The sequence below is a fragment of the Bolinopsis microptera genome, chromosome 9 (genome assembly GCF_026151205.1).
Source record: "Bolinopsis microptera isolate Bmic1 chromosome 9, MBARI_Bmic_1.0, whole genome shotgun sequence".
Taxonomy (NCBI): domain Eukaryota; kingdom Metazoa; phylum Ctenophora; class Tentaculata; order Lobata; family Bolinopsidae; genus Bolinopsis; species Bolinopsis microptera.
In genome coordinates this window covers 6,110,193-6,123,313 of record NC_087080.1, presented here as the reverse complement: position 1 = coordinate 6,123,313, position 13,121 = coordinate 6,110,193, and the positions used below count along the sequence as shown (strand labels likewise).

The 13,121-nt window shown below is 35.9% G+C and overlaps 3 protein-coding genes across 3 annotated transcripts in view; 1 reads left to right on the top strand and 2 right to left on the bottom strand.

Annotated features, from left to right (window-relative positions):
- LOC134820387 (uncharacterized) overlaps window positions 1-9,801 on the bottom strand; it is a 97,581-nt gene extending 87,780 nt beyond the window's left edge. The window contains exon 1 of the mRNA XM_063830757.1: window positions 9,798-9,801. The gene's annotated coding sequence lies outside the window, so the exon portion shown is untranslated. The remainder of the gene's footprint in view (window positions 1-9,797) is intronic.
- LOC134820390 (NAD-dependent protein deacylase Sirt4-like) lies at window positions 3,110-11,322 on the top strand. Its single transcript, XM_063830760.1, has 7 exons — window positions 3,110-3,308; window positions 3,511-3,613; window positions 4,086-4,182; window positions 4,550-4,687; window positions 4,904-5,050; window positions 5,154-5,265; window positions 10,799-11,322. Exons 1-7 carry the CDS (start codon window positions 3,185-3,187, stop codon window positions 10,945-10,947), a joined length of 870 nt encoding a protein of 289 aa, XP_063686830.1. The 5' UTR covers window positions 3,110-3,184; the 3' UTR covers window positions 10,948-11,322.
- Window positions 5,990-8,372, bottom strand: LOC134820389 (uncharacterized). Its single transcript, XM_063830759.1, has 6 exons — window positions 8,171-8,372; window positions 7,830-7,987; window positions 7,515-7,655; window positions 7,011-7,331; window positions 6,659-6,802; window positions 5,990-6,307 (listed from the first exon to the last, which is right to left on the bottom strand). Exons 1-6 carry the CDS (start codon window positions 8,367-8,369, stop codon window positions 6,275-6,277), a joined length of 996 nt encoding a protein of 331 aa, XP_063686829.1. The 5' UTR covers window positions 8,370-8,372; the 3' UTR covers window positions 5,990-6,274.
- Window positions 11,323-13,121: the final 1,799 nt, after the last annotated feature.

Below are 13,121 nucleotides of genomic sequence, written 5' to 3'. Positions count from 1 at the left end.
TTGCAGACAGCCTTAGCATAGAAGTTTCAAAATGGGGACTTGCTAGAAGATAAGTTATAAACATGCTATCTTTGCTCACAATATGCTGTTGCAATGGTATTATGATGTTTTAAAATGTCTGAAGATTCATTCTGGTGAAAAGCAATAGTTATATCATCACAAATATATTCTAGTTAGTTTCTAAAGGATCATTTTTATTCATATTGCAAGTGTTTTATTTTAGATGAGATAAATTGTGATGGAGTGTTGAGAATTAATTCATCCATTTCTTTTATTTAAATTTCTTTGTATCACGGTATGAATGCAACATTTCTCGAAGATCGAATTTACAATAATTTATGTAATTCTTTTGATATTATTATTTATCTAATATTTTGATATCCTAGAATGTCTAAAGATTTAAAACAAGAGATCAAATCAGAACAAGTGGAGATCTCAGATAACTCCAACGGTTTCCTTTGCAAAATGTGCGGAGCACATTTCTTTTCAGAAGACTTCTTTGTTGAGCACATCAAAGAACATAAATCAGTATCAAATTGTTCCATCAAAAAAGAAATAAAATCTGAATCAGATAATCCGTCTGTTTTCATGTGTCCAGTTTGTGCTGAACATGTTTACTCAGACGCTCAGTTAATAGAACATGTTAAACAGCACCATGATCACAGCAGCCAAGAAGTACCTGAAAACCTTGATAATGCAGATAACTTGACGGGACTAGAACCTCAGAAAACGTTAGTTCTGTCTCCTAGTGAGAGTTTGTCAGTGAAACCTTTTAATTGTTCAGAGTGTTCATATGCTGCAGGACAAGCAGGTAATCTCACTCAACATATGAGAATTCACTCTGGAGAGAAACCCTTTAAATGTTCTGTGTGTTTTTTGGCTTTCAGACAAGCAGGTCATCTTACTAGACATATGAGAATTCACTCTGAAGAGAAACCTTTTAAATGTTCTGTGTGTTCATTTGCTGCAAGAGAAGCAGGTAATCTCACTAAACATATAAAGAGAATTCACTCTGGAGAGAAACCCTTTAAATGTTTAGAGTGTTCGTATGCTGCAAGAAGAGCAGGTAATCTCACTAGACATATGAGAATTCACTCTGGAGAGAAACCATTTAAATGTTCAGAGTGTTCATATGCTGTAGGACAAGCAGGTAATCTCACTAAACATATAACGAGAATTCACTCTGGAGAGAAACGCTTTAAATGTTCAGAGTGTTTATATGTTGCAGGACAAGCAGGCAATCTTACTAAACACATGAGAATTCACTCTGGAAAGACACCCTTTAAATGTTCAGAGTGTTCATATGCTACAAGTAGAGCAGGTAATCTTACTAGACATTTGAAAATTCACTCTTGCTAAAAATTATTCAAATATTAGCAGTAACTCAAGATTTCAATACAAGCAGGTGATGCTACAATACATAATATGAGACTAAACAATCGCAGGTAAACCTTCTAATATTCAGTGTGCTCATATTAATATCTTGCAGTTCAAATGGATTTAAGCTTTAAATAAAATATTTCTCTCTGGTTAGAAATCTTCCAGATGTTAATGATGTTTATAGTCTGAAAGGGATTGTTAACATATGTGAGTCAGATTTGGGCTATTTTAGACTCTTCCCCCACTGTAAGCCACTTTGCAGACAGCCTTAGCATAGAAATTTCAAAATGGGGACTTGCTAGAAGATAAGTTATAAAAATGCTATCTTTGCTCATAATATGCTGTTGCAATGGTATTATGATGTTTTAAAATGTCTGAAGATTCATTCTGGTGAAAAGCAATAATTATATCAACACAATTACAAATAGATTGACGGTAGTTTCTAAAGCATTATTTTTATTCATAATTGCAAGTGTTTTATTTTAGATGAGATAATTCGTATTGGTGTGTTGAGAATTAATTCATCCATTTATTTTATTTGAATTTAGTTGTATCAATTTACAATAATTTTTGTAATTTATATGATATTATTATTAATATCTAATATTTTGATATCCTAGAATGTCTAAAGATTTTAAACAAGAGATCAAATCAGAACAAGTGGAGATCTCAGAGAAATACAACAGTTTCCTCTGCCCAATGTGCGGAGCACATTTCTTTTCAGAAGACTTCTTTGTTGAGCACATCAAAGAACATAAATCAGTATCAAATTGTTCCATAAAAGAAGAAATAAAATCTGAATCAGATAAACTATCTGTTTTCATGTGTCCAGTTTGTACTGAACATGTTTACTCAGACGCTCAGTTAATAGAACATGTTAAACAGCACCATGATCACAGCAGCCCAGAAGTACCTGAAATCCTTGATAATGCAGATAACTTGACGGGAGTAGAACCTCAGAAAACGTTAGTTCTGTCTCCTAGTGTGAGTTTGTCAGTGAAACCCTTCAAATGTTCAGAGTGTTCATATGCTACAAGTAGAACTAGTGACCTTACTAGACATATGAGAATTCACTCTGGAGAGAAACCCTTTAAATGTTCTGTGTGTTCATTTGCTACAAGAGAAGTAAGTAATCTTACTAGACATAGACGTAGAGCTAGTGCAATTACCAGTAAACCATTTGTGAAAAATGATTCAAATATTATCAGTATCTCAATATTTCAATACAAGCAGCTGATGCTACAATACATAATATGAGACTAAACAATTGCAGGTAACCCTCTTAATATTCAGTGTGCTCATATTACTATCTTGCAGTTCAAATGGATTTAAGCTTTAAAACAAAATATTTCTCTCTGGTTAGAAATCTTCCAGATGTTAATGATGTTTATAGTCTGAAAGGGATTGTTAACATATTATGTAAGTCAGATTTGGGCTATTTTAGACTCACTGTAAGTGTATAGCCCGTTGTTTTGTAAAAAATATTTCAGTAAAAAATGGAATTAAAGTTTTAACCTTTTTCCATTACATGAACTTTTATTTTTACTGATCAATTATTATAAGGCTGGTATTATTGTTTGACATGAATAACTAAAGATTCCTATCTCGGAACATAAAATTTTAAAAGGTTTTTTTCTCCATCGATACCTCAATGCATTATTTCTCCCTTCGTTCAAGGACAATGGACAATAACACAAGGTGATCCAATGTTTACCGAAGCTTTTTTGTAAATCTGACTTAGCTTAAAAATGATATGTTACAATCGAATCCTAAGATAAGCTGAGAAGTAGATGATCTAGAGACGATGCAGCACTGTGTTCCCAAACATGCAGCTTTGTTGGAGTCACAATATAGAGCTTTGGAAGAGTTTATACTATCAGCCAGGAGATTGTTGGTGTTAACTGGAGCTGGACTCTCCACTGAATCAGGTAGTGTGTTTCTTTACACCATCAGTTGCGTGAATCTTCTCAATTTCTCTTCATCTTCGCTAATTATTTTACTGTTAACAGCTATAGATAGAGAATTTTTGTCGGCAGTATTTTAGGGATTTTAAAATTGTTAAACAAGAAATATGTTACACATAATGTCCGACATGAATATTGGGTGGTGACTCAGTCCATATGATCTCAGGAATACCAGACTACAGGAGCGAGGGAGTGGGACTGTACGATCGAACTAAACACAGACCCATTCAGCATATGGAGTTCATGACAGACTCACAGGCTAGACGTAGGTAACTAACTTACTATCAGTCTTGTTACTTTGCAGTACAGATTTTAAGGGTTGTAGAATGTAGATTTAGGTGCAATTGCGCAAAGAAATTTGTTGCGGACAATGGGTCGAGAACAGATCTGCGTTAGCTTCATTTCTAATTTCACTTTAATATGTTCTGCCTTTTATACTTATCTCTTCGAAATGATATTTGATAATCATTATTCATTGTTTACTTGCTGATTAGACGTTAAGGACTCCTTTATCGATTTTGCTAAATTTAAATATGACTCTTAAAGCGATAGTATATGATAAGGACACTGCATGGCATCACACGCAAACCAGATATGATTACTTTCTGATAACTTTAGCAATGTTGTAATAAATCCAAAGTATATTTTGGATATACTAATCCAGACGAGCGCACACTGTACGTCATCAATAAACAAGTATATATATACATAAAGTAATTATGTGAAACATTTTTCAATCAGGTACTGGGCTAGAAATTACATTGGATTTCCTGTCTTCATTTCCAAAGTTCCTAACACTGCACACAAAATCCTCGCGGAAATGGAAAAATCTCATCAGGTGAGCTGAAATAGATTTACACAAAAGAAAGAAGTCAATAGAAAATATCATAGTTATTATAATGATGGAATACCCAAGTGTTTGAATATGAGATCTTCGAGAAGTTTTATTAGCAGCAACAAATTATTGAATCGGTTACATCTTTAGATTGAAGAACGACCCATGTACATGATTGTCCTATGTTGAATTATTGTCATAAGATCATACACTTGGAAGTCCATAAGTCCATATTTAATCATAATACGTCCCTGTGTTTTTTTCCTTAAGTGGGTATAATTTGATAGTGAACATACCAAACTTCTCCCCTGGTGAAGTTACACAAGATGTTTCCTTGTGTTTGACACGTGACATAACTTCCAACTACAAGATAGACTGGCTGGTGACACAGAACGTGGACAGACTGCACCAGAAAGCGGGAAGTAACAAGGTGACAGAGCTACATGGTACAACAAACATAGTGGCTTGTCAGACTTGTAACTACGTTACTGACAGGGAGTCATTTCAGGTTAGTGCTTATCTGTATCAGTCACTTACAGGTTAGTGGCCAACGTTTCTCTTCCAGGTTCCACTTAAAGGATTGGTCAGCGTTGCGGTTTTAAAGCGATCAGTTTTTATTTTGGATTTTAAAAAGCTTTTTCTTTTTTGAGTACCTATGATCGTTGTGTTCTGTTCGACAAAATATAATATTTTGTCGTGAGTATTGAAATATATAAAATTTCAGAGGTTCATGCACACGTCTAACAAGGAGTTTACAGCAGATATCATTAACGTTACCCCTGATGCAGATGCAGAGATAGATGTGGAACTGATCAAGAAGTTTAATACACCACTTTGTCCAGATTGTGGGTCTGACCTTCTCAAACCACAGGTACAATCAATAAAGTTTTCTTGTTAATAAAATAAGAAATTGATATTTTACAGATGGTTACTTACGGAAGTAACCAAACATTACCCTTTAACTATGTTCTCAGGTAGTGTTTTTTGGTTCAAACGTAGTGAAAGAGAAAGTGGCCCACTGCTACGACAAGTTGCACCGCTGTGATAAGATACTAGTGGCTGGGTCCTCGTTACAAGTCATGTCAGGTTACTGTTCACACGTGTTACATTAATTATTTAATTAAATTAATATAACTCGTTATAAGTTATAACACCCAATAAGTTGTTATTTTCTGAGCGATTTTTGTGTTTAAAAAAATGTAAAATGATATTAACCTTGATATCAACCATGATATCAACCTTGATATCAACCATGAAATCAACCATAATATTTACCATGATATTATCAACAATGATATTAACAACCATGATATCAACCATGATCTGATATCAACCATGATATCAACCTTGATATCAACCTAGATATCAACCTTGATATCAACCTTGATAGCAATCTTGATTTCAACCTTGATATCAACCTTGATATCAACCATGGTATCAACCATAATATTTACCATGATATTATCAACAATGATACTATCAACCATATTTTCATTTTTCAACCATGATAAATAGTCAAGTTTTAAACCGTCTAGTTAAGGATTATCAAGGTAACATTAAGACATTACACTTCTATTAAAGTCATCATTGCACTAATATAACCATAATGAACTATGTCGAATGTTTGTTGTTAACGTTAACTGGCTGTTAAGTAGCAGACCATATATTACAAATTTGTTTACTGATAAATTTTGTTATATATATATGGTCTGCTAAGTAGCAGACCATATATTACAAATTTGTTTACTGATAAATTTTGTTGTATTAATCGACCATATTACTTTAAAAGTGAGGAAGTAAAACTCAAATCTATGTGGAATGCACGGTTTTAGTAATAAATTCTGTCGAGTCTTACGACATCAACACACTACAAATTATAAATAGGTGAAATGTCCAGTATTCAATATAAAAGTCCTTATAAAAGTCTTTAAAAAACTTTTCAAAATATCAAAAGTCCGCAGAGTATTAAAAAGTCTTAAAATTTATAAAAAACCCTAAAACTTTTTTAACGATTTCCAAAAGACCTTTAATAGTTCAAAAAGTCCTAAAAATCCAATATTTTTCGAGATATCTTGTGATGGTGGAAGTTAGTGCTTTATGCGCAGTTGGGTATGTGCTCGTTGTATGCCTGAAATATAGCCGTGTTAGATCAAAAACTCCTTTTAATAAAATCTGCATTTTTCATAATTGAATGGTTGGTTGCGGTAAAAGAAGAGAATGTGAATATTTGCCAACATGCCTGTTCCATGGACAGATGTATATCTGTCCGATTAAAACCCCGCTTTTGGTCTTATACAACCGAAAAGAGCTTAGCGAACAGTTGACTACAACTAACTATAATCTCACATCACAAATTATTGTTCTTCTTCTTTGTATCGGTGAAGAGGAGAAGATCAGATACGGAGGACATAACAGTAACTTGTTTCTGGACGTATACTTAAATGTAAATCACATTGTATTGTATTTCACTATTACTTACATCTGCGATGCAGTCAGCCTGTTCGAGGACGGCATCCCTGTATTCGACAGCCTTGGCGTTGGCAGCGGCGCTCAGTTCATCAGAAACAAGTCCGACCCATTCATTGACCTGGTCTCCGTAGGCTTCAGCTACGTACTTGTAAGCCTGGAAAAAGATCGTAAGGCTCAATTTGGGGTTTTCATCAGACTTTATACTGAATTATTTCCATATAATGGTATGTTCAAGTGAATCTATTGGATTCTATTCTGAAAAAGTTGAATCATTTTTGCACAACATAAAAAAAAAGAAGTTTTTCATTGAACAGAATAAAAATCAATAAAATGTTCCTATCAGGAATTGACTCATCACTCACCGCGATTCCCTTCTGGATGACGTTGTCCATGCAGCAAGGAATGCTGTTTCCAGCTGAGAAGTGAGCGTGTGCGTTGTCATGGCAAGGACCACAGAATTGAGAGGCATCAACGCACTGTCCACTGTGCATTCCTTTGAAGAGAGCCTCAACAAAATCAGCAGACTGTCCGGTACATCCGCTTGAGCACCATTCGTTGGCCATCTTTTTGGCTTCCTTAGCAGCAGCTGCAGCATCACTAGCGACCTTTCCTTTAAGGTCTTTGGAGACGTACTCTTCGATGAAGCTCTTGATGTCTGCGACACTGTCGAACTGTCCAATAGCCTGAGAAGAAAGTATCGTTACATTTAGTTTTCAAAGTTTGATAAGGTTAGATCCACATTCCTAGAGTGTATGGATCTCAGATATCTCAGAAGCAATCCTACATTATCTGCTCAGAATCAAACGATGCAACTTTGAAAAATAGGGGGAAGTGCTAAAGCACAGTTCACTTGAAGAATTACTAACCAGGTTGGCGAGTTCTCCAAAGAGGGTGTTGGAGCTGCTGTCGACGAAGTCCAGGACGGCCTGTTCAGCTTTGATTTCATAAGCCAACTCAGCGGCAGCGACGGTATCTTCGATGAAGTTGGGGTTGTCTTTGATGCATTTCTGAAATGTGTTCATATGTGTCACTTTCTTTCACGACTATTGAATATCCGCACAGTGAGTCCAGTTAACAAAGTTGTCTTAAAATCCAATCTATTACATAGCAACAGATCTATTATAAAAATTAAAAAACAGAACTAAAAATAGCAAATTTAGCTTGATAAGTTGATAGGTCACCTTGAAGGCTTTGGAGACTTGATTGAAGCATGCCTTAGCATGTAAACAGGTGAGTTCTCCGACTTCAGCAATGTTGGGGATGTCTCCGGAGAGGTCTCCGTAGCTGATGACGTCACTGTCTCCGTACCTCTCGGCGGCTCTGAGTCCGTAGCACATGGCTGATGACAGGATGGGATAATGATTAGTAAGGGGTTTTTTCTCATTTAACATATTTTATAGAGACATTTCCGGAAAAAAAGCCTGGTCTGATTCAATTCATCTCATTTACTGATTGACTTGAAAGTTAAGACAAGGTACATAATAATAATAATATGAATGTGACTATAACTTTGATAGCGTACCTTGTGTGGCGAGAGCCTCGCATTTCTTGGAGAAGACGACCTTGTTAATGTTGAAAGAAGGGCATGAGTTTCCGAGGATCAGATTAGCGCCAGATCGTGCAACGCCCTTGATTCCCCTGAGTTTCGCGTCATCTCCATCTTGGCACAGGTCAGCAGCGGCACAAGCAAACAGAGCAAAGAAGAATACAGCCTTCATCATGTCTAAATAGTGTGTGGGTTATTGGTAGGTACTCATTACTCAATATCATGTGTGGTTGAATTGTAAAATAATATATTTGGGAGTCGATTCATATTATACGGACACATTCATTCGAGTTAGAGGATTATTGGTAAATATTAGTGGCCCTATTAAAAGGCACGGTGTAGGTGACTTTGTCACACTATAAAATTTCTTAAACCCTTGATGGTTAGGAAGTTAGGATAATAGGATAATTGTCTCATCCTCTAGGCAAACTTTGTCACACAACGATATCTTAATCAGGTGATAAGATATCGCCTAAATACGGCCGACACGGAAATAGTTACTTTGTCACACTATAAACATACACTATAACGGAGTAAATATGGACCCCTTGCTGCTGTGTTTGACCACATTTTCGAGTGTCCAGTTGATAGGATGGGTACATATTCAACCATTACCTACATATTTGACGACTTTTTTCGTTAAATGGTGCGCCCAGGTTTACTCCGTCAGGTTTACTCCGTCTGTCTGTGCGCGTGTAATTTCTGAGCGGCTTAATCAAGAAAACGGTTTAAGTTATGAGACTGGGATCACCTCTCCGGTAGTAACCAATATCATAGAAACATTAAGGATCACCTCCCCAGTAGTAACCAATATCATATTATAATGAAATGTCTGATTAAACATTAGGGATTGATCACAATTTAGAATGACGTTCGATGGTAAAGTTTGATCTTTAGAGATGATAGTGTGAAGATATTATAATGAAATGTCGGATAACTCAATATACACGGGAAAAAGTGAAATGTTCGAGTAAAATAGTATAAAACGGAAAGTGAAGAACACTGCCAAATAAACTGTACTCCGTCTCCAAACCTGCTCAAGCTGGAATGCTTGTGTTTGAGAACTGATGTTGAGAGGGTCGAGGAGGGGTTTAAATACAGTCACGCACTCAGCCGCACGCGTGTCATTTAGGTACTGCTACTTCCTCCACTCTGTATTCTCCTATTCAGATTCAGATAATGCTATCGGAGTAATGTGATTAGGTATTACTTAATTATTCTATTAAATCATCTGCAGACCTTGCATGAAGAGTAATTAAGTGCGAGTTGTGATAAGTTAATATCTGCTCGGGAGCACTTGTTGTCGTAGGTTCTGTCCGGAACAGTCTCTAAACTTGAATACGTGAAATTCAATAACCCGGTAAAGAGGTGCGTTGGGTCTTGTCTTTTCCAGAATTTCCACAGCTGGTAGTTTTAATTTTAAAGTGACCGGTTATCTGAGTCATGTTTTTATCTTTTCGTTAGAGTCCGGAGCTGCAGGTTCAAATTGAAAATAGCCGGGATGCACCCACGTTTTCATGATAAGTAAAACTTTAAAATGAAAATACCCGGATATTTGAAATGAAGAATATTATGCCATGGTTTACAACATCATTCTAGTTAACAAATTATTTTGTCTTGGTTTAAATGAATATTAGGGGTCGTTTACATATTACGTAATTTTAGCTGAGGGGGGTTGGGGGTTTCCAAATGCTTACGGCTGATTACGGGGGTGGGGGGGGGGGGGGGGGGGGGGGAAGGGGATACGTTAGGGACCCCAGATACTCCGTATTTTTGAGAGAGTATTCCGGAGAATTCATTAAAAGTGGTCCTGAGATGACAAGACTGAGTTTATCCGGCTAAAACCCAATTTTCGGTCCGAAAATAGTCCAAAAAACCATGTTTTAAAATTTTTTAGCAAGTTAATTTCGTTGGCATATCAGAAAAATTTCCAAAAAAGTGTATTAGAAATAGCTTCACACGATAGTATCAATATTGTGCTAATTATATTTCAGAATGGCGATATAGGATTATCGAGATACAGTGTATGTAGATAAACAGTGTGATTATCATCTATGACAGAATTCAGATATCACCAATTAAATTTAGTTCCTTTATTATTATCCTGTTCTGCTCAAGTAAATAGTCCATATTATAAATGTGAGATTAAGGTAGTATATTAGGATTCAGTGAAACTACCGGACTACGATGAATGGGGATTTGCCACCCCATGGCAACATTAAAATAGATTGACTCTGTTATATGAAGGTCATGTCACTCTCAGCTCTCTCTCTATTAGTAATACCCTTCATTGGATCCACCTCAAACCTCATGCCTTAAAAATAATCTATTTTGCCTTTAATATAATCTATTTTAATCTACTAAGAAGACTGATAGTCTTCTTAGTTTGCATTCGAAGTATACTCCGCAAAGAAGAGTTGCACAGCCAGCAATTAAAATTGTATCGGCCGCTGCATAGTTTTCTGTCCCCAACCTTATTATTTATTGTCTTTAAGTGTCTCGGCTTTAATAGCTATCACGTGACAGGGAAAATACCGTTCAACTTCATCAGTTTTACTTAATTAATTACTGGATGATATAAATAATAATGTGTTATCTCTCCAGGTTACAGGTTCCTGTTGGAAGCAAACAGAACGCAAAAACCTATAGCAGTTTTGAACATTGGGGAAACTAGAGGTGATCATCTGGCCAATGTCAAGGTCACGGCACGATGCGGAGAATTCTTCGAGCGGTACAAGACGCTTAACTTGTAACAAAGTGTGATGTTTTGTCACGTGGTGTGAGTTCATGTCACATGGTGTGAAGTAATGTCATGTGGTATGACGTCATGTCACGTCACGTGATGTTAGATCATTATATGTAGTGAGACTTCATATAAAGATGAAGACTTACGTTTGTGAGATTCTAGTCAGAAGAAAGAAGTTGACACTGTCAAAATTCGAAAGTGACCCTCTATACGATGACGATTATTTAGAAAGTTTTGTTTAGATTATGATTGTTTCGAGTATTTTTTGTTTAGAGGTTTTATAATTATTTATATATCGTACTTTGTTATAATATTAAGATGATGCTATCAGTGACCAACTTGATGTGACCATTAATGTGTCATATTGCATCAATAATTTATGTAAGCTTTTGTATTATTTGCCCATTGTGCTATTAATGAAAACTTACAGCCTGTTTGACCAATGTAATGACCACTAATTGGTTTTATACCAATACTGTAGTAGTCCACTCAATTACTATACATGTATAGGTAGACTCTACTCAATGTCACCAAAAATTGGTGATCTATGCTAGCTTAGACTGTTGTTGGTTCATCAGCCAGGCCCAACGTCATTTTCTTACCTCAAGAAAATTGACGGTAAAATACTTCAAAGAGAAATACTTCAAATAGGCTTACAGAAAATAAAACAAATATTTAATAAAACAAATATTTATTTTTACGGCACAATCAAACAATATATAAGAACATCTATAAACAAAAGAGCACCTAAAGAGGATCAGCAAAGTGCTGGCCTATTTACGCTTACGAAGACTCATTCGTTCAATATGTCTCAAAGTAAATAAACTCCTCCATCCTACTCTATCTCTTGCTAAGTTCACTAAGTTAATCAAACAATATGAATAATAAATAAATCAGGGGAGGTTTGAAGAGGTTTGAAGTGCCGAAGGCCACTGCTTATCTTTGGATTTGAGAGTGACCTGTACTTGAAACCCCTTCAACCATCCACTACGTCAATATACTTATTATACAAATGTAGAAAAATATAATAATCTAAAATTGGTTATTTGTCTAGTTTGGTGCCACAGGAGAGCCCAGTTGAGTTTTAGTTAAGGTTGAAATTTTTAAAATCATAGTTTAAAAGGTTAGCCATGTTACATGGCAGAGAGAGATATCATCAGTGCAGAGCCGTACTGGATGTAGGATTTAACTTACCAGTTTAGCTCTATCTAGTCCCCTTCTACACGGCATGTAAACAGGGATTGGCTGGTTAGAGGCGGTCCGTGTAGGCCTTACACTGTGCTTTCAGCAATACTCATAGTATAGATTAGTTACCATGTATTAGGATCATCTCGATTTTGGAGGGATAGCAAGTGCTTTTTAAGGTTGGATTTAATAATACCTGACGAGGCTGATAAGTCTGAATTTTTGGAAGAACCCGGGATTATTATCCCATCTTCATTAGCATCACATATTTCGAATACATAGGGGATGAGATCATTCCAAATTTTCGTAGAGGTGTACAAAAATTTCTGTTGGGAGATATCTAACCTCAGTAATGGGACGATCAGACGAAGTTTTTCATTTCTAGGACAGAACTTGAAAAGATCCTTAATCGACTAGGGGACATCAAATTTAAGAATTTTAAATAGCTCCATAAATGTATGATACATGTGCAGATTCTCCAGGTTCATAATTTTCTGCTCAGTAAACAGCGGTTTAGTGTGTCCAAGACAGTAGTTCTTGCTAGCCATATGTTCATTATAAGTTCTTGAACGTGCACAGGTTAAGTAGTATTCTTTATGATCAAAATTTGGAATGTTACCAAACAGCAGTCTTATACAGTTATACATCGCGTTTGGCCTTTCAAATTGCAACAATTTTCCTGACGAAAAAGTGGGAGCTTTAGCTACTTAAATAGTAAGCACAATTTGTTTCTTTTAAATACGTGTTATGAGGTGATTAGGTTGGCACTATATCCGCATTATGGCTTTGTAAATGAATGCCTACCTTAGATACCTCCCAGAGTAATGTTGATGGAGACTTGTCTGCACAATGTCGGATAGAATTACAAATTATATCTTTTCCGTTATGAGCCTCCGTATAGAAATCTCAAATCAACCCTACCAGAAATAATTATTTGTGAATTGTTGTCGGCCCTGTAATTGTCATCACCACTATACTTTTCGTATGAAACATCGT